This window comes from Rattus norvegicus, chromosome 10, assembly GCF_036323735.1.
Source record: "Rattus norvegicus strain BN/NHsdMcwi chromosome 10, GRCr8, whole genome shotgun sequence".
Classification (NCBI taxonomy): domain Eukaryota; kingdom Metazoa; phylum Chordata; class Mammalia; order Rodentia; family Muridae; genus Rattus; species Rattus norvegicus.
This window is the reverse complement of record NC_086028.1, coordinates 95,470,001-95,490,902: the sequence shown is the minus strand read 5'-3', so window position 1 is coordinate 95,490,902 and position 20,902 is coordinate 95,470,001. Positions and strand designations below refer to the sequence as shown.

General features: G+C 41.6%; 1 protein-coding gene across 2 annotated transcripts in view; it reads left to right on the top strand.

Moving 5' to 3' along the window:
• Positions 1-255: 255 nt before the first annotated feature.
• Positions 256-20,902, top strand: part of Abca8 (ATP binding cassette subfamily A member 8) — a 73,664-nt gene continuing 53,017 nt past the window's right edge. Inside the window, exons 1-6 of one of the 2 annotated variants that reach the window (XM_039087437.2) lie at positions 256-643; positions 14,058-14,159; positions 15,348-15,552; positions 16,393-16,554; positions 18,626-18,729; positions 19,918-20,144. In XM_039087437.2, coding sequence (XP_038943365.1) covers positions 14,064-14,159; positions 15,348-15,552; positions 16,393-16,554; positions 18,626-18,729; positions 19,918-20,144 — 794 coding nt within the window. In that variant the 5' untranslated portion in view covers positions 256-643; positions 14,058-14,063. Of the gene's footprint in view, positions 644-14,057; positions 14,160-14,908; positions 15,043-15,347; positions 15,553-16,392; positions 16,555-18,625; positions 18,730-19,917; positions 20,145-20,902 lie in introns of those variants that run through there. The other variant, XM_039087438.1, reaches the window with a different exon arrangement.

The window sequence follows — 20,902 nt, the reverse complement described above, 5'->3', positions numbered from 1 at the left end:
AGACGCTAAGACTTATTCCATAAATCAATAGTAAAGACTAAAGCCCAATGGAAATTGGAAAACACACACACACACACACACACACACACACACACACACACACACGCACAAGAACTAAATGAAAGCAAAACTGAGAAATAAGATTGAAAATCTTAAGAGAAGGAGTCAGAAGCCCAGAGCTGTGGGTGGAGAGGACCCTTTTTGATGATGCAGCTCTCTGATTCACCTCCTTCTGGTTTAAAAGCAAAGCATTAACTGTTGCTGACAGCTCCAGTCACAGTGAGCATCTAACAGAATAGCTTAGGCATACTGCAAGCTTGGGAATATTGCATTTCCTCCGTTATACAGTGACATAGCCAGGTGACCAAATATAACTGGTACCGCCCTGCGGGGGCTGGGTGCACAACAGTAAGAGAGGAGCAGCCATCGCGGTCACGTGACCGTGGTGTTTGGCAAGACGATCGAGCCGAGGTCTTAAACTCCCGCTGAGAGCAGCCTTCGGTTGTGCTCACGGACAGCAAACAGTTAAACTCTTGAAAGGTGTTGGAGAGCAGGGGGAGGGGGGGGAGGTGACTCACTTTATTCTAAACAGTGCCAGCGAATAAATGGTGCTTCTGGAGCCCTTGCTTCGCATTTCCCTTCAGTAAGTTTCTGAGATTTTTGTCTTCCTTATCGGGTTTATTTGTTTGGGCATCGGGGCTATTATTGTCGTGATAATGAAAACTGAGCAGTTTTATGAGCCGAATGCTACCCGTCTGTGCCAGAGTTGTTTTTAAAAATCAATGAGCTGTTTTGGGATGTTTTGGTGTCTGGTGTGTAATATTAAATGGAGCAAGGTATTGGATTAAAATATGTCTTTAAAATATGCAGCCGTGATGCTCTGCTGAGCCATAACATGGGTGTGAAAATGAGCTGAAATTAGCCAACAGACTGTGAGGAGCTGAGGCACTGGGAAGCTGGTGCAGCCTCTGGAGCTGTTTGCTTTGATGATGTAATTTGACAGTTTGGGGTTACAAGTTTTCTGAGACTGCTTCCCAAGAGTGTTCACAGAACACTTTTGATGAATTCAGCCAACTGTGTCTGTTCCAGGATCTCTGACTCTTCTGACACCATGGGTGAAATCCTGAAATGGGTAGACTCTCCCATCAGCTCACAGCCTGACTTTGAATGCTCATCCTGGAGCACAGGAGTGCCAGGCTCCCAGAGCAACAGGGGAGGAGAAAAACTTAGTCTCTCTCACTCTGTCTGTCTCTCCCTCCCTCCACCTTTCCCCTCCTCCTCCCCTCCTCTCTCCTCCTCCCCTTCTCCATCCCCCTTTCCCCTCCCATCCACACTTAAACATCTTGGATATTATTTACTCCACGGATAAGGAGGATTCAAGCCTTTAGTCTTTCTACAAACCACAGAACACACACCAGGAGTGGACAGACAGGGGGCAATTTTGATTGACCTGTAAAATCAAAGAAGTTGCAGACACATTGCAGTCTCCATGCCCAGTGAGGCTGTGGCTGATTCTGTATTGAGATCTCTACTTAGACAACCCTGTACCCCAACTACACAGCCTCCTTAAAAGTTGTTCGCTCTGGGTTATCCGGACTGAGAATGATCTGTGAGGCTCCTTAGCTCCCATCCCTGGGCACTCCGACCTGATACACTCTTGGCATCTTTCCCTTCCTTCTCTCTTTCTGTGGGTTTTTCTCATTTCTTTCCTTGTCTGTCAGCCTTGCCTCCCAGAGCTTCCTTTCACAGCCCTATTCAGTTTCCTCCCGTGGCAGTAGCCCCTGAGCCTGCTTCAGTCATTGTGTCTCCCATTAGACTGGCCAGGACTTGTCACCTGAACTTTGGCTCTAGAAAACTTGCCACTGTGTGAGCTCTCTTGGTGAACATGAGGAGGACTTCCGGTAAGGACCCGCCCACTCCCCGGTAAGGACCCGCCCACTCCTCTTTGCTATGGGTGGTGCTCACTTTGGTTCTCAGGACGGAGCACCAGTGATGGAGCTTCTGACTGTGGTCAAAAAGCCCTGGGCCATTCACGCCCCTGGCATGTTTCCCAGAAAACTGAAAAGCATCAGATTCTGGGGGAATCTTCCCTTCCATACTTCAGTTTAGGTATCCTATTTCCTCCCTCAGGAAAAAAGCCTTTGAAGAGCATTTCCATCCCATAGTTTCCAGAAGAGGCTCACCAGAGCATGTTTGCACAGTATTGATTGTTGAAGTTGTAGCAGGAGGTGGTGTCATTATGCACTGAACATCTTCTGCAGGACATTTCACACTTCTGTTTAATGAAATGATATAGATATAGATGCAAATTCCCTTACCAAATTGCCCGTTGATATTTACACACAAACATACATGCCCACCCTCTCTCCTATAGATGGTCTTCACTCAGTGCTGAATTAGCTAAAGCTGTGATTTTTCTGTGCTCCTGTGGGAAAGGTCTGTTCTGTTCTGCTAGCAGTCTCTATGGCAGTCTTATTCTTCAGTCAGTTCTGGGCAAAGCCCCTGGGAGGCTTTCCTGTGTACCAGCTCACACACAAGACAAAGGATCATGAATTCTCAATCCAGATAAAGCCAGTCCAAAGCCACTGGACAGATGGAGTTTCTACCTCTGCCTCCCAGATAAAAGACCTCCCCACAGAAACCACTGTTCACTGGAAAGCTAATGTATCATTATTATTGGTAGACATAAATCCATTTGTGATTACCTCAAAGTTGAGTCACATTTCTGTATAATAAACAGATCAGTTAGAATTCATCAGGGAGCTCGAGTAGGTAGACAGTGCTCGTAAAAATATATCGTAATAAAAGCTGTTACATTTTTGTAAAATAAATTACAGTTCTTCAGGAAAATTAAGAGTAGCCATCGAAGATATATGATATCATTACAGTATGCCTTGAACAGGATAGGACATTGAGGGAAGGGAGACACCTTTATCAGTTCAGTAAAAGTTGATAAGAATATAAAAAGTAGGATGAGAATAAAGGGAAGTAAAATTAAACAAGAGAATAAAAACATAGTGAGACATTGTGCAAAGCAAAGGGTCATGCACGATTTAATTCACTTTTAAAATATTGTCATCTGTTAATCAGGTTTTAAATGGCAGAATAGCTGTCAGTATCTTATGAGTCAAACATTTAAAATGTCACCCAGGGTTTTAACAAACTAGATAAAGTTGTGCACAGACAAATGTTAACCAGGAGAAACATGGGGTGTCCATGTTTTTCTAAGAAATCCAAGTGCCCCTTCCAACTACATAGCTGGTTCTGTGTCTTAGGCTTTTCGCCATCCAGGTCTACTCTTACAACAGTAGGAGAGCGAGAGGAGGGCAAGCAGACAAACCCCAGGCCTCCATCATCTACAGCAGTCCCACTCTTCCCTTCTGTAGTCGAAACAATAGTCAGCTTTCTTTATTTATAGTGGTCATTTTATTTGTTTACATTCCAAATGTTGTCCCCCCTTCCAGGGTTTCCCTCTGCAAGCACCCATCCCATCCCCTCCCCTTTGCTTCTGTGAGGGTGCTCCCTAACCCACCCACCCACCCACCCACTCCTGCCTCACCCTCTAGCATTCCCCTATGCTGGGGAATGCACCCTCCACAGGACCAAGGGTCTCCCCTCCACTGATGCCAAATAAAGCCACCCTCTGCTGCATCTGCTGCTGCAGCCATGGGGTCTCTCCATGTGTAATTTTTGGTTGGTTTAGTCCCAGGGAGCTCTGGGGGGGGACCGATGTTGATTGGTTGATATTGTTGTTCTTCCTATGGGGTTGCAATCCCCTTTAGCTCCTTCAGTCCTTCTCCTAACTCTTCCCTTGGGATCCCCATGCTCAGTCTAATGGTTGGCTGCAAGCATCAGCATCTGTATTGGTCAGGCTCTCAGGAAACAGCTATAACAGGTTCCTGTCAGCAAGCACTTCTTGGCATCAGCAATAGTGTCTGGCTTTGGTGTCTGCAGATGGGATGAATCCCCAGGTGGGGCAGTCTCTGGATGGCCTTTCCTTCAGCCTTAGCTCCATTCTTAGACTCTGTATTTTCTTTAGACACAAAAAATTCTAGATTAAAATTTTGAGGTGCATTGGTGGTCCCATCCCTCAACCAGGGGTGGTGCCTAACCTCTGGATATGGTCTCTGTTGTCATTTTTAAGTCTCTTGATCATGGGGAGCTCTTGTGCAGGTAAACCCAGCTGTTATCCTCTGTGCAACAGCTCTATCAGGACTCAAGTCCAGCCCTTCAGAGCACTCCCCTCACCCTTCTTCAGAGCACTCCCCTCACCCTTCAGAGCACTCCCCTCACCCTCAGGTCCTTCATTCTTTCTGCTCCCTGTGCTATGACATCACCTGCATCTGAGGAGGGGACTGAGGTAGTCACTCCATCTGTGGCTCAGCATTCCCAGCATTTTGAACAGCTGAAGCCTCTTGCAACTGCTGCCCTCTGCAACAGGAAAACCCCTCACACATGGGTTGGCAAGAACACACTAGTTAATGTATGGAAGGGCTATATGAATAACTCAAACCAAGATTATATGCTGGCCCCAATACAATAAAATCTAATATCATTGTTTGGCCTCTCTCCTGTACGATTTTAAGGTTCTAGCAATTGCTTGCTTGGTACACCATCTAAAGAGGGAAAGGAAAACAGAAATCCATCCATTTCTCTAGATTAGGACTCACAAATGCCCTGCATTTCCCCTGTTTATGTGCCACTGGTTAGAAGGAACTCCTTCGCCCTTGTGAATGGAATATTGTTTGGAATTTGGAAAGAGATGTCAAAACATGGTCAAAAGGATGACCCATGATGAACAATACCTTGGAGAACTGTGAGAGAGGTTCTGCGGGGAGGGGCTGGGGGGAGCAGAAATGCATTTGTACCCTGGCTTGTTCTTGGATGTGATTTTGGGTCTCCTGTGCTGAATATTTACATTCGATTATAAGGCACGTTTATTCTTGTTGGATGTCAGATCATAGCCCTAGAACCCAATCCGGCCAGTGTGTGCTGAACCTGGGTATAGCTTTCTGCTTTACTTTTGTGCTTTCCCAGATGTGATCTATAGGATGTGCCTGGCATTTCAGCTGCACTGTCCCGAGGAATTCTGGGAAAGGGCTGCTCTGTTAAAATGTACTATGTGCTCACTGGCTTTATTGACATGTTTTTCTCACCATGTGTTCTTTAGAGCTCAAACAACTGTTTTAGATCACTGCTATCTTTGTTAATCCATGTATAAAGGTATAATAAAACTGAAGTAAGGTCATTTACAGCATCAGACTGTAGTCTGCCCCATTCTCTCAGGTCCTCAGATCCCAGGTCCAGCAAACAAGATCTGCACAGTTCAGCCGAAAAGTGGACAGAGAGAACATAGATTTCCTTGGTGAACGGTTGGTGGTATCTGACACAGGAGGGAAGGTGTTAGGACAGTCAAGACCACTGTGAAGAGACGAGGTGACGTTCTTCTCTAGTATTTGGGAACATTTGCTATGAAGTTCCAAACTGTGTTGCCTATAAGAAATCCTGCAACAAGATTAGTTGAAATAAAAATTAAATGAAAAATTAAATTAAAAATCTCACACACTTAAATATCTAGCATTTGAGAGAGGAGACAAAAAACAAAGGCAAAAGGAAAGAGCATAAGTAGTCGATGCAGGGCAATTTGCTTGACAGACATAAAAGAAACAGAGTTTCCCAACAGCATCTTGGGTCCTATGGTCTTACACTGTGTATACACAAGCATACTGACCAAATAATCAGTTAAAACCACCTGAAGAAGGATATGTGCATATGATTCAAAACATAGAAATGTGTTCCTTTCTTAGTGAATTTTTATTTGTGTATATGTATGTACCTGCTTCACTGTATATGCACCATGTACGTGCAGGATCCTACAGAGACCAGAATAAGGTGTTATATCCCTTAGAACTGAAGTTGCAGATGACTGTAAGCTGCCCAGTGTGAATGCTGGAGTTGAGCCTGGGTCCTCTGTAAGAGCTACAAGTGCTCTTAACCACCACACCGTGCTTTCTAAATAAGAAATACACATAAAATACAAGGTTGAGAGAGCTGTTAAGTTAGACTGAAACCAAGGTAAAATGGGTGTGCTGAATGGGGTTAGCAGTTTGAGGTTAACAAAGTTGAACTAGCAGCTAAGGACATAGAATAAAAAAGAACCCCTATAGACAAAGAGACTCAACAAACTCACCAAAGGAAACGATTTACAGCGGCAATCTAAAGACCATTCAATATATAGACAGCTGCCTTCTGTACAATACAGCACAGCATAAATCAATAGGAAGTCCTCTACACGTCCCCAGATTGGCAAGTCTACATTTGCTTATGCTTGCTATGAGACTAAGGTGCTCAATTTTTCCCCCCACTGTTTCTGTTCCATTAACACAGTAACACATTCTGACTTATGGGGTATAGATGTGCACTAACAGGCTTGCTCGGCTTCTCTCTCTCTCTCTCTCTCTCTCTCTCTCTCTCTCTCTCTCTCTCTCTGTGTGTGGGGGGGAGGGAGGGAGGGAGAGAGAGAGAGTTGGGGGGGGGGAAGGGAGAGGGAGCATGAGAGAGAAACAGAGAGAGACAGAGAGCACAGTTACACACACATGTGGGGGCCAAAGGTCAACATCAGCCCTCCCCCAATCAGCCTCACCTTATTTAAGTATTAACTGGAGCTCACTGTTTTGGCTAAGCTGGCTGGCCAGCATCCCCTGGGATCTACCTGCTTCCCTCATCATCTGCCTTATGGAGGACAGATGTGCACTGACTTGCTAGGCTTTATGTGGGTGCTAGAGATCTGAACTAAGGCCTTCATATTTGTACGGTAAGCGCTTAACCAATTGAGTCATCTCCCAGCCCCTACACTTAACTCTCAAGGGCACTTGGGCCTCAGAGGGGTTTTCTCTCCATTTCTCATCTCGGTCCCATGAAAAGAACAATGTACCTTTCAGCTCGACCTGGTGCCTGAAATATGGCAGAGGCCTTTCTGGATTGAGCTTCAGAGTTAGCTTTACGTTCTATAGACTTAGGCCTTGAGGTGGGCTTTCCTCTACACTTTTCTTCTTCCTACCCGTTTCTACCTTATTCCTGCTGGGTGGTCTCGGACATGTGAGAACGCCCTTCTGCTCTTCCGAATAGCTTAATTCCATGCCATGTCCCTATTGAAAACCTCAACAGTAATTTCTCTTTGCTCTGGAACCAGTAAAGAACGAAACAAAATGAAACCATTGTGGGTTACATTTGGGGATAGCCAAGCTCACTCCCAATGGTGATCACCATTGGGTTTTTCTTAGTACAAGCCATTTGATGAAGGAAGGGTGATTTTCTTCATCTCCCTTGGCACAAACAGAGTTCAGTCCCCAGAAGCCAGGCACGGGGATGTGTGCATGGGAATAAATATGTGTGTGAGGATCCCCGGGGTTCTCTGGTCAGCCAGCCTAGACTACTTTGAGGGCCGCAGGCTCATGAAAGACGTTGACTGAAGAAACAAGTTGGGTAGTGGCTAGGGAATACATTCATCATTACCTTCTAGCCCCCACATGTATACATACATACAGACACACACACGGGGACACACACACACACACACACACACACACACACACACACACACTTTTTATTATTTTCCTGCTTATACCGATTCTCCATCAGCAGTGTAATTTTGCTGAAACATCACTGGGAGTGCAGTTTGGAGAATTTGCAGATTGCTCCTAATACAAGTTGGCTTCTGTTTCACTCCCTTGTCATGGTCCTGGTCTTTGTCCAGGGCTCTCAGGAATCCCTGTTCCTATGCAGCATTTGCCTTTGGAGAAAAACATTTGAGAAATGTACAGGCGCGGTGCCATATGACACACCAAGCTCTCTCTCTTTTCTCTTGTTTACGTCCATCGTATTGTGTGGATACAATGGCGCCAAAGCAAAAACTTGGCGAGCAAGCAGTGGGCTCTGAGGAACTGCAGATATGCAAATGTGTTGGAAAACACAGGGTTAGTGAGAATTCACTAGAACCTCACCTGCTTTCTTCTCACCTGGATTCAGGAAGCCAGGTCTTTCTCTATATTTTACACCAAAGCCAAACTGCCCATGGGTTGCACATGTCCTTCAGGTCTATGACCCTCTAGAATTAGTTCACTTGGCTTTCTTCTCCTTTAGACCCTTTGATAATTCCAAGAAAAGTTAAGATTTTGTAGATTACGTGTCTTTTTATTTTTAATGGTTAAGGGAGTAGTGATACCGTCGTGGGAAATTATGCACTATAAGTAAAAGGAGATATCAGGGAAACTATCCAGAGGATGATAGTGTCAGGAATTGGCGATCTGTAGGAAAGACACACTTTCATTTATTTTTTTATTGGATACTTTTTATTGGCATTTCAAATGTTATTCCCTTTCTTGGTTTCCCATCCATAAACCCCCCTATTCCAAGCCCTCCCCCTTCTTCTATGAGGGTGTTCACCCACCCACCCCTTCCTGCTTTCCTGCCCTAACATTCCCCTACACTGGGGGAAACAGCCTTGGCCAACAGGGCCATCCTCTGCTACATATGCATCTGGACCCATGGGTCTGTCCATGTGTACTCTTTGGATGTTAGCTTAGTTTCTGGGAACTCTAGTTGGTTGGTACTGTTGTTCTTATGGGGTTGAAAACCCCTTCAGCTCCTTCAATCCTTTCTCTTATTCCTCCAATGGGGACCCTATTCTTAGTCCAACGGTTGGCTTAAAGCATTTGCTTTTGTGTTTGTCATGCTCTGGCAGAGCCCCTCATGAAACAGCTATATCAGGCTCCTGTTGGCATGCACCTCCTGACATCAGCAATATTGTCTGGGTTTCATGGCTGTATGTATATGACTTGGATTCCCCACGTGGGGCAGGATCTGAATGGCTATTCCTTCAGTGTCTGCTCCAAATTTTGTCTCCATATCTCCTCCTATGAATATTTTTGTTCTCCCTTTTAAGAAGGACTGATGCAGCCACACTTTGGTCATCCTTCTTCTTGAGCTTCATGTTGTCTGTGCTTTGTATCTTGGGTAATTAAAGCTTTAGGGCTAATATCCACTTATCAGTGAATACATACCATGTGTGTTATTTTGTGACTGGGTTACCTAACTCAGGATCATATTTTCTAGTTCTCTCCATTTGCCTATGAATTTTAGGAAGTCATTGTTTATGATAGCTGAGTAGTACTCCATTGTGTAGATGTACCACATTTTTCTGTATCCATTCCTCTATTGAAGAACATCTGGTTTTTTTCCAATGTCTGGCTATTAAAAATAAGGCTGCTATGAACATAGTGGAACATGTGTCTTTGTTAATGTTGGAGCATCTTTTGGGTATATGCCCAGGAGTGGTATAGCTGAGTCTTTAGGTAGTCCTATGTCCAATTTTCTGAGGAACCTCCAGACTGATTTTCATAGTGGTTGTACCAGCTTGTAATCCCACCAACAATGGAGGAGTGTTCCTCTTTCTCCACATCCTCACCAGCATCTGCTGTCATCTGAGTTTTTGATCTTAGCCATCTGACTGGTGTGAGGTCAGGGTTGTTTTGATTTGCATTTCCCTGATGACTAAGGATGTTGAACATTTCTTTAGGTACTTCTCAGCCATTTGATATTCCTCAACTGAGAATACTTTGTTTAGCTCTATACCCCATTTTTAATAGTGTTATTTGATTCTCTGGAGTCTAACTTCTCAAGTTATTTGTATATATTGGATATTAGCCCTCTATCAGATGTAGGTTTGGTAAGGGTCTCTTCCAAATCTGTTGGTTGCTGTTTTGTCCTAATGACAGTGTCCTTTGCCTTACAGAAGCTTTGCAATTTTATGAGGTCCCATTTGTCAATATTTGATCTTAGAGTATAAGCCATTGGTGTTCTGTACAGGAAATTTTCCCCAGTGCCCATGTATTTGAGGCTCTTCCCCACTTTTTCTTCTATTAGTTTGAGTGTATCTGGTTTTATGTGGAGTCCTTGATCCACATGGGCTTGAGCTCTGTACAGGGCAATAAGAATGGATCGATTTGGTTTCTACATGCTGACCTCCAGTTGAACCAGCACCATTTGTTGAAAATGCAATCTTTTTTCCATTGGATGGTTTTAGCTCCTTTGTCAAAGATCAAGTGACCATAGGTGTGTGGGTTCATTTCTGGGTCTTCAATTCTGTTCCATTGATCTACCTGCCTGGTATGGTATCAGTACCATACAGTTTTTTATCACTATTGCTCTGTAATACTGCTTGAGGTCAGGAATGGTGATTCCCTCAGAAGTTCTTTTATTGTTGAGGATAGTTTTCGATATCCTGGGTTTTTTGTTATTCTGAATGAATTTGCAAATTGCTCTTTCTAACTCTATCAAGAATTGAGTTGGAATTTTGGTGGGGATTGCATTGAATCTGTAGATTGCTTTTGGAAAGATAGCCATTTTTACAATATTGATCCTGCCAATCCATGAGTGTGGGTGATCTTTCCATCTTCTGAGATCTTCAATTTCTTTCTTCAGAAACTTGAAGTTCTTGTCATACAGATCTTTCATTTGCTTGGTTACAGTCACACTGAGGTATTTATGGTATATGACTATTGTGAAGGGTGTCGTCTCCCTAATTTCTCTCATAGCCTATTTATCCTTTGAGCAGAGGAAGGCTACTGATTTGTTTGAGTTAATTTTATATCCAGCCACTTTGCTGAAGTTGTTTATCAGGCTTAAATAATGATTTCAGAAAGAATATATTCCTAACAATGTAATCCCTCTTCATTCTTAGTAAACTTAAATGCGTTTATTTGTTTTGGTTTTATGTGTATGAGTAGTGACTTGTTTGTGTGTGTGTGTGTGTGTGTGTGTGTGTGTGTGTGTGTGTGTGTGTGTACATATGTGCTCCACATGTGTATGGTGCTAGTAGAGGCCAAAAGATGACATAAGATATGCTGGATTGGAAGTGACAGATTGTTGTGAAATTCTGTGTAGGTGCTGAGAACCAAACTGGGGCCTCTGCAGGAGCAGTAAGTGTTCTTTACTGCTGAGCCACCTCTCCAGCCCCTCGGCATACATGCTAAAATATAAAAACTAAGATATCATAGTTGTCATCTTTTAGGTCTTGCACTCTCATGACTTTTCTGACTCTGTAATTTTTTTTCATAGAAACACAGTACAAATTTAGTTTTCCCTTGCAGAAGAGGGAAATTTTAACGTCTTCTCGCCAAAGAAATTTGGAACAACGTATACCATTTCTATTAGAAGTATCAGCGATTCTGTTAAATGGTCTGAGGTTAATTCCTACTTTGTTTACTCAGATTCTTAAACAAGCTACATCGAGTAGGAATGGTAAGTTAGAATGAATTTGTATACACTAGGAAGTGTGTGTTCATGGGCATTGCCCTGGGAATAATCGGAAAACAAAACCCATACAGTGATTTGCATAAAGGAAGATCAAGATAACCAACGATTAAATAATAATATGTATGAATATGGATAGAGACCTAAAAAGGGTATCCTAGGGCTGTAGAGATTATCCAGGGAAGAATACACTTGGGTGGGGAGAAAGTGTGTTGACAAAGTGGATAATCCAGGAGGGCAAACCAAAGGCAATGAACTAGAGTGTAGCTGGGCAGGGTCACACATTTCTCTTGCAGTAGCATGCAGAATTCCCTCATCAAAGAGATTAGAATGTATGGGTAAAGGCACCAGCTGGGCTTCTCCATATCCAAAGAGTTGTTTGAGTGTTTTCCTCAGCAATAGGTCCCCAACTGTCTGATTCCAAAGAGCAACCCTTTGCCTTAGCAACAGCCTGGGTTGTTTGGGTATTCCCATGGGGCCCCCTTGGCCAACAACTCGACTGAATGCAACCCAATTTCAGTCCTGGAATCCTTCAAGAGAAACAAGAGAAGGTCAGTTGAGCCTGTGTCCCCCATTATTAGAAGTTCTCATTAGAATAAACTTCATTTATTCCATAAAGTTTTCACTGCACTAGGTTCCCATATAATCCCTCAAATACCCCTAATTCCATGTATCTCTGTCTCCAGCCCATCTCCCTGACACACACCTGATCCTCCTGCTCCTGTCCCCATTTGCCCTCAGATGACCCATAAAATCTGTTCTATTTCCCCCTCTCAGAGAGATCCATGAATGTCCTCTACAGTCCTCTTCTTCACATAACATCTTTGGGTCTCTGGGTTGATTATAGCGTGGTTATCATTTACTTCACAGCCAATATCTACTTGTAAGTGAATCCACACTATATCTATCTTTCTGGGTTCGAGGTGCTTCACACAGGATGATTTTTTTTTCCTAGTTGTATCCATTTGTCTGAAATGTTCATGGTGTCATTTTGATTTTAAGCAGCCGAGTTGAAACTCCATTGTGTAAATAAGCAACATTTTTATTTTATTTTATTATTTTATTTTATTTTATTTTATTTTATTTTATCCATTTTTCTGTTGAGGGATATATAGGTTGTTTCTAGTTTCTGGCTCTTAAGATTAGAGCCGTAATGAACGTTGTTGAGCAAGTCTTCTTGTGGTAAGGTGGAGCATCCTTAGGGTATACGCCCCAGAGTGGTAGAGCTGGATCTTGAGTTAGACTGAGCCCCAACTTTCGGATTAACTGCTGTACTGGTTTTCATAGTGGCTATACAAGGTTTTGCTCCCACCAGCAATGGAGGAGTGTTCCTCTTGCTTCACATCCTTGCCAGCATGAGCTGTCCTTTGTGTATTGACCTAAGCCATTCTGAGATGTATAAGATAAAATAAGAGATAGAGAGATAGATATGCGTAGAGATATTAGATATTTGCTTAGCATTCTTATTTTGGCCATAAGAACTAGTAGGTCTCTGACTCTTATGCCTGCTCTTGGGACTCTTTTTCTCCTGTTGGGTTGCCATAGCCAACTTCACTATGACGGTTTTTGCTTTACCTTATTATATTTTATTTTCTCATCTTCGGTTCTTATCTCTTGGAAACATGATGTTTTTCCCAATGAGAGATAGAAAGGGAGTGGATCTGAAGGGGAAGAGAGGTGGGAGTATCTGTGAGGGTGGAGGGAGGGGAAACCATAATCAGGACATAGCATATGATAAAATAATCTATTTTCAATAAACGAAAATAAATAAATAGAGAGAACTAGAGTGTGTAGTCTTTGTAATAGGAAAGGTAAAGGAGACGAAGTTGTGAGGAAAAGTCTTTACTGTCCGTTAGCATGGCTGAAGTCAAGGTTAGAGGAAGGGCAGAGAGACATACAGCCTCCATGTTCTTTACACGGCAGAGAACCCCTTGGTCTGAGCAGTAAGGAAGTATGCTTCCTGTATAAGGCTGGCTGGCAAACCACCATGAGCCGAGGATGGCCTCTTCTTTCTAAAACGCTCTTCCAGTTCTCCTAGAGCTCGGATTCCGTTTGTCTCCTAAACCCTCCAAGAGTTCACATTCCAGATACTTGGATGCCATGTGGTGATATTAAGAGTGGTGGAGGGGTTGGGGATTTAGCTTAGTGGTAGAGTGTTTGCCTAGCAAGCGCAAGGCCCTGGGTTCCGTCCCCAGCTCCAAAAAAAAAAGAGTGGTGGAACCGTAGAGGAAGTGGTAAGTAGGGATACCACTCTTAGAAGAAACTGATGTTCATCTTGTGAAATATGTTAGCTCTCCCTTCGCATCCCTGTATCATACCATGATCCAGCCTAGGACTGCCAAGACAAAAAGTGCCATGCTGTGTCACCAGGAAAATTGACCCAATTAACCATCTTTCCTTTGCAGACTATCTAACCTCATTCTTTTTCAATGTAACAATAGAAAACAGACTAAGAAAACCCCTCTATCGACAAAGCTTGACATCAGTCCAACTAGTAATAAAATTAAGCATCAAAGGGCCAGTCCCATCTTTGTAGAGAAAGCTCTGAGGTGTAAACTCAGAGCTGAGAGGTATGAACAGGTACCCAGAAGAGTCTGCCACGAATAAACAATGGGCAGAGTCGGGACCTGGGGAAGTGAGAAGCATTCAGCGACCTCAGTGGGCTACTCTCCATCCAGTGGTTATTTATTCCTCTTAAGCACTGCATTTATTTTGATTTCTCTACCTCTTTTCTCATTAAATAGGGCAACATGATCAAGAGAGAGATAAGTGTGCGCCAACAAACTTGTGCTTTATTACAGAAGAACCTTCTTAAGAAATGGAGACTGAGAAGGGAGACCTTGATGGTATGGTTCAATGTCATTGCCACTGACTGATGATGATATAAATGTATCTTGCCCGAGAATTGTGTGTGCTTTTTCTCATATATCACCCTACATGCCAAAATGTGAATGGATGAGCAAATCTCCCTGATACAGCTGGAACTGTTTTACAGTCATATGTATGTTTGAAGATACTTGATTCAGTCAGTTTAAAAGTATTAACCCTGACCAGAAATTCAGAATTCATCAAATGTCTTTCAAAGCCACTGGTCACACTTCTCACTAGTGTACCACTCATAGATACAAGAGTTAGGATGGTTGTAGCCTAAAGCTGTGGGAAATAAAACAACCCAGAGAAAGGGGTGTTTGGCATTTTCTCATTTGAATCTCTCTCTCTTTTTATAATTTATTTATTTTTATTTTGTGTACATTGGTGTTTTGACTGCATGTATGTTTGTGTGAGGGTGTTGGATCCCCTGGAACAGGAGCTCCAAACAGTTGTGAGCTGCCATGTAGGTGCTGGGAATTGAACCCAGGTCCTCTAGAAGAGCAGCCAGCGCTCTTAACCACTGAGCCATCTCTCCAGCCCTTGAATTTCTTTCTTGTTTAAAAATTTTACTTCAAAAATATCAGAAGGGGTTGGACACATACTCATTACTAAAAAAAAATTATGAAAAAATGTCTAAGCTTAGGCACTGAGGAAACAAAATAATTTATTGGGAATCTGTGAATAGCTAAGGTTTCTAATTACCAAACAATGTGGTACTCCTCAGATGATCACCATTCTGCTGAGCAGCATCTGAAACATCTTGGTGTGTAATCATTATGCTGTAACTACATTATGCTGCCACTTCGATACCAGATTTTCGGCAAAGATGTCTCAAACTGGTTGCCAAGGTAGCACTAGGTGAGAATAATGTAAACAACAGTTGGTTGCATTTTGAGGATCTGCCTCGGCACAAGCACTAAGAGGCCCAACACATTCTCATTCCTGTCAATAACTGACTGGAGTCACTGATGATTTTGTTCCACACCTATTTCATGTGGTTTGTCTTTAAGACACAATTGGACTTTTTACAAACAGAGAGGCCAATTTGGTGACAAAATATTTGCGGATGAGTAACTTGGAATTATGTTTAGTTTTTTTTTTCTGTTGGTTATGGATGAATAATTTGGAATTGTGATTTTTCTCTCTGTTCTTGGGCTGCGTAGGAATGGATGAGCTCATTGCTCCTTCTGCTTTTCTTGTGTTGGTATCCGCATGGTCATGAAGCTACTGACTTTTCCTCAGTGCCCACCAAGGATCTGGGACGAGTCGATTCTTTTACACAATCTGGGTTCATGATAGGGTATACACCTGTCACCAGCACGACCCGACAGATAATGGAGAAGGTAGCTGCTGTCCCTTTCATGGCAGGTATGTGTTCTAGTAACCTAAGAGTTAGGATTTGATTCCTATCCGTTTTATTCTTTTAAGTCTTAACAGGATATATAGCATTGAACATAGTATCTGCAGAAAAGACTAGAGATATCAACCATAGACACTGGGTGTATTTTGAATTTTTCCATTCTTTGTTTTTTGTATGTTCGTTTTAGTTTATCAAACATATCAGGCTAGGAAGATGGTTCAGCAGTTAAGAGCACTTCTTGCTCTTTTAGAGAACGTGTATTGGGTTCTTTGCACCATTATGATTGCTGACAACTGTCTGATACTCCAGTCCCAGGGCATCTGATAGCGTCTTCTGATCTCTGCAGGTATCATGCATTTACATGGTACACATACATTAAGGCAGGCAAAACACTCATACGTGTAAAATATATTATCAGGGTTCATAAAAGAATACAATACTGTATTGCTTTTACTTATATAAACCATTGTCTGATTTGTACCATGTTATGTTTATTAAAATGATGACTGTAGAAATAATTTCGCTGGTACCATATTATGCTTTATTTTGTTGAAGTTGGCACAGTAATCAAATAATAATATATAATATTATATTATAAAATATAATATTTATAATATATATACATATAAATATATTAATTTTTATTAATTAATCCTTTTTACTATACCTCAATATAGCTTCAGAAATGTCATCCCCAGATTTTTAGACTGAACAATGTATTCAGTGTCAGTACTTAATTCAATGTTGTTTCCATGAACATCTCTTGTGAAAGATAACAGACTTGATATCTCAACATTTTCTCTTTCAGTCATTTGCTAATGACAGTGTCCCCACTCCCTCATCTGCAGGTAGAAAAGTCCTGGGACTGTTGGATGAAGAAAACATCAGGGAATTAACAGAAAGTCATCAGGAAGTAATAAGAGTCATTTTCTCTGATACGTTCTCATATCATCTGAAATTTCAATTTGGACAGAGAATCCCAAAGTCAAGGGAACATGGAGATCATGAAGGTAGTTCTCCAGATACACAGTCCCACTATTCTCTATTCCAATGGTGTTGACCCATTCATAAGGATGGATGTTATTATATCAAATTAGAGAACTTCTAAAAATGTCTATTCATGTTGAAATGTAACATATTCCATGTATGATTTCTCCACATGGCTAGATGTATATATGCTAGATATGTGTCTATTTGCAAATGTATTTGTGTATATACATTTAAATACAAAGTGTTATTTGTAATATAGAACTGTAAAATGTGTATGTATTTACAAATGTATATGTGTATGTACACTTACAAAACAAATAGTGTTGTTTGTAGTATGTAATTGTAAAATATTTATAGATGAAATAGGAAAACTTCTTAGATGAGATTAGGCACCTTCTGGGTAGTATGTTCACAGACTAAACTTCGGTTCAAATTCTTAAAGCTACATGAACAAGAAGTTTCCAAAATTCCATAATAAAATGGGCACCCATCTTCACAGGAACATGTGATTACTGGATTTATCTGTACAATTTTGTTTGGCACAGGAACCAAGAGATATGGATATTAGAAACAATCTTAGAACAAATGAAATCTTGAGTTTTAGAAAAGTGGAGATTCCTACATAACTCTGGAGGGACAGAATATCAAGATAGTAGACAAGATCTCCTGCATAGTCAATAAGACAGTAGACAAGATCAGCTGTTATCAGAGGAAGAATAAAAGGTTGCTTTTGTTACCTAGCTTTCTGGATGATAATAAGAAAGTTTACCTTTGAATAAGGATAATGTTGAGTTCACCTTCTCTGAGGTTTGGAATCATGTGTTAGCTGGCTCATCTGGCCTGGAAAAGCTCCATTAGAAATATGTGAAGTCAAAATAATCTCCTCTTCCCTCAGTCGTTTTCATCAGGCGTTTTATTGCAGCAAAGACACAAGTAACTAGTATACACATCGCAGAGAATTTTGGCTGACAAATATGTATTTATAAGATGATATCTGTAAGGATTTTTCCTATACAGTATTTCTATTAATTCTTTTAGAACTTCATGCAATGTATTTTGGCCATAATTATCTACACTCATTCCTTCCTATAACTCCTCCTTGGCCCACTTCCCATCTCACGCTTCAATATTATGTTCTATTTTTTTGGTGTGTGTGTCTGTGTGTGTCTGTGTGTGTGTGTGTGTGTGTGTGTGTGTGTATGTGTGTGTGATGTTTGACTACTCAAAGGCCACTAGATCTCTTGGAGCTAGAATTAAATACACATATGTAGTTAGTACATAGACAAACTCAGACAATACACATACATACAAAATAAAAACAAAATTTAAAGAGGGATCATTGTGGGAGAGGGGGGTGGAAAGGTTGTTAGAGTCAGAGGAGTAGGAAGTGTCCCTTGAGGCTGTGTCTCATAGGGAGGTCAGAAAAGCTACATTCATGATGTCTTGCTAACATGACCTACACAAGTATGACCCAGACGGACGTGCTAATGTGGATATAGGAAACGCAGGAGGCCTCTGCCTTACACAAAGAAACATAGGCAACTAAGGAATGCTAAGGACAGGAAAAATAGTCTTCCCCAGGGAAGAGAATATCGATTAATTTTCCAATACCTAGGGGTCTGCCCTGAAGACATACATAGAAGTATAAACTGAACAGGTTGCATTTCTATATCATATGGTATATATAGTTGTATATGTATATATAGTTGTATATGTTATATATATTGAGATATATATATATATGTATATATATATGTACACATGCATACTATGAAAAAGAGGTCATGAATTTGAAAGAAAGCAGAGAGAGGTACACCAAAGGGCTTGGAGAAAGGAAAGGCAAGGAGGATTTGGTGTAATTATAAGCTCAAAATAAAAAATATAAATATTAAAAAGAAACCAGAAAGCTTGCTGGGATAATTCAAGGTAGATGATTTTCCCTGGGAGACCTTTGTTTGACTCACATAGAATTTATGCTTTCATAGATCTTTGAGCAGTTGGAATTAGGGGCTAATGTGAAGTCCACTGTTTGCTGTTCTCAGGGTGGGAATAACCTATGATTTATGCTTATGGTTTCTTTTGTCCACAAAGCTCATTGTTTTGAGATGTATGAAGATGTTGACTGTCTGATATCAATATTCTGGAAGAAAGGATTTGTGGCTCTTCAAGCTGCCATCAATGCTGCCATTATAGAAGTAAGTGCAAAATGTTGAATGCACTCCCATACACAAGACAAATTACCAGAGGCATAAAAGATACCAGGAAGAAAATACACATGGCTAGCCCAACTCACTCACTCAAGGAAAAAGTTACTAAAGTTGCTGTATGTTATATAACAATGACAGAAATTGGAGGGAGGGTGCCTCTTGCATGATATCAGCCTTGTCAGGAAGTCATGTATGTAAAAAGAAAATCATCAAAGCTACAATAGGGGCTGTCATAGTGTTCTGTTGCTGTGAAGAGACAACATAACCAAATCAACTGTTATGTTAAAAAAGCATTTCACTGCTCACAGTTTCAGAAGGTTAGTCCATGATCATCATGTCAGGATGTATACAGGCTTGGTGCTGAAAGAGTTGTTTTGAGTGAGTGTTCCACCCTGATCCACAGGCAATGCACAGAGACCATAAGAATGAGCCTAGAATGGGCTTTTGAAAACTCAAAGCACACCCCAGTGACTCACCTCCCCCAACAAGGCCATCCTGAGTCCAGCAGGGCCACACCTCCTAATCCTTCCCAAATAGTTCCACAAATCAGTTTGCCTTTGTGACCCATTATGAAAACTACTATATTCACCTTGCCTTGGGTAATTCAGTGCTGTTCTCTTACCCTTGCTTCTTTGGGGGTAGGCAATTAAACCCATAAAATTTAATTCATTCTATTAAGTATCAATGTCTTCAACCCTACTAACTGAGACCAAGCATTCAAACATATGGATGGGATCCATTCTCATTCAAACCACTATGTATGTGGACACAACGTCCTTGTAAGTGAACAAGGCAAAAGTTTCCCAGCCTAGGATGCCATGGAATAATTTCCAGTCTATTTCCAGAATAATAGTTGAACTTGAGACTTGAGGTAAGTAAGAGGTGTATTGAATGTACAAGTTTAGAAAAAGCATTTCAAACTATTCTGTAGTGATGTTAGACAGGGTGTTATGGACAGGAGGCCAAATCTGATCATTGCGGATCAACTCAGAGTGCCTGACAAAAGGATGGATCTTCATGAATCCATCCAAGTGGATCAGTGGCAGGACATGAATATGGAATTTTCCTCAAGCAGATGATTATGAAAGGCCAGTAAGGTATTCCCTGGGTGGTTTAAAACAGAACATATCATTCATGATCTTGAAAAGTTTATTAACAAATATTACATTTCTTCAGACCACGACAAACCATTCGGTGATGGAGAAACTGCTGTCAGTTTCGGGGAAATTCATGAAGATCCATCCTTTCGTCAGGCAAGAGGGGATTTTGACTGATTTCTTCATTTTCACCTGCATCGTTTCCTTCTCCCCAATCACCTATTTTGTGTCAATCAGTGTTGCAAGAGAGAGGAAAAAGATGAAGGGCTTGATGATGATGATGGGTCTTCGAGATTCAGCATTCTGGTGAGTCAAAGGCAGGGCAAACAACTTAATGAGGTGCCCTGAGAAAGTGGGCATTTTGGCCTCTGTTTGTTAGAACCAATCGATGTCTAGCTTTTCCCATTATCCCTCTGCGCATGACAAGTAATCCTTAGTGTGATGTTCGCCATGCTGACGCTGGGCGTCTTTTCTGTGCCTTTCTGACTGAAGGGAAGAGCCTGGGATTTTGGACGCTGAGAGTTGTGAAGCAGGGATTATTGGATGACTGTGCACTCTGGTGATAGTGTCGAGAAAGTTACAGACTGGTATTGCAGACAGTCGCGGGTGGCATAACCACCAGAGCAGGATCACTGGGATGAAAGACACCAAACGTCAGGAGATTCTTCAGGACTGCAGAAGGGGATGGGCGAGTCTGAGGGATGGGTTGGCAGAATGCGATCGTGGACGTGGCGTAGGTAGTTTGATCTTCATATACTGAGTCATTTTCGAGAACAGACAGGCGTCTAGGAAAGGCAGAGGCCTGGAGTTGGCATTTGTAGAAAAGGAAGCAAAGGGGGCATTTGTAGAAAAGCAAAGCAAAGCAATGTTGGAACAAATCAGAAAGAGTTCCTGCTAGGACTACAATTCTAAAATTTTGCGTCTTTGTATGTTATACCCCTTCTATTATTATGATTATGATTACTGTGATTATATTATTATGCTGAATTGTTACTGATAAAAAAAAGGTAGTGAAGCTGTGAAAGACACCAGAGCCAAACATCTGGACATGAATCATAACTATT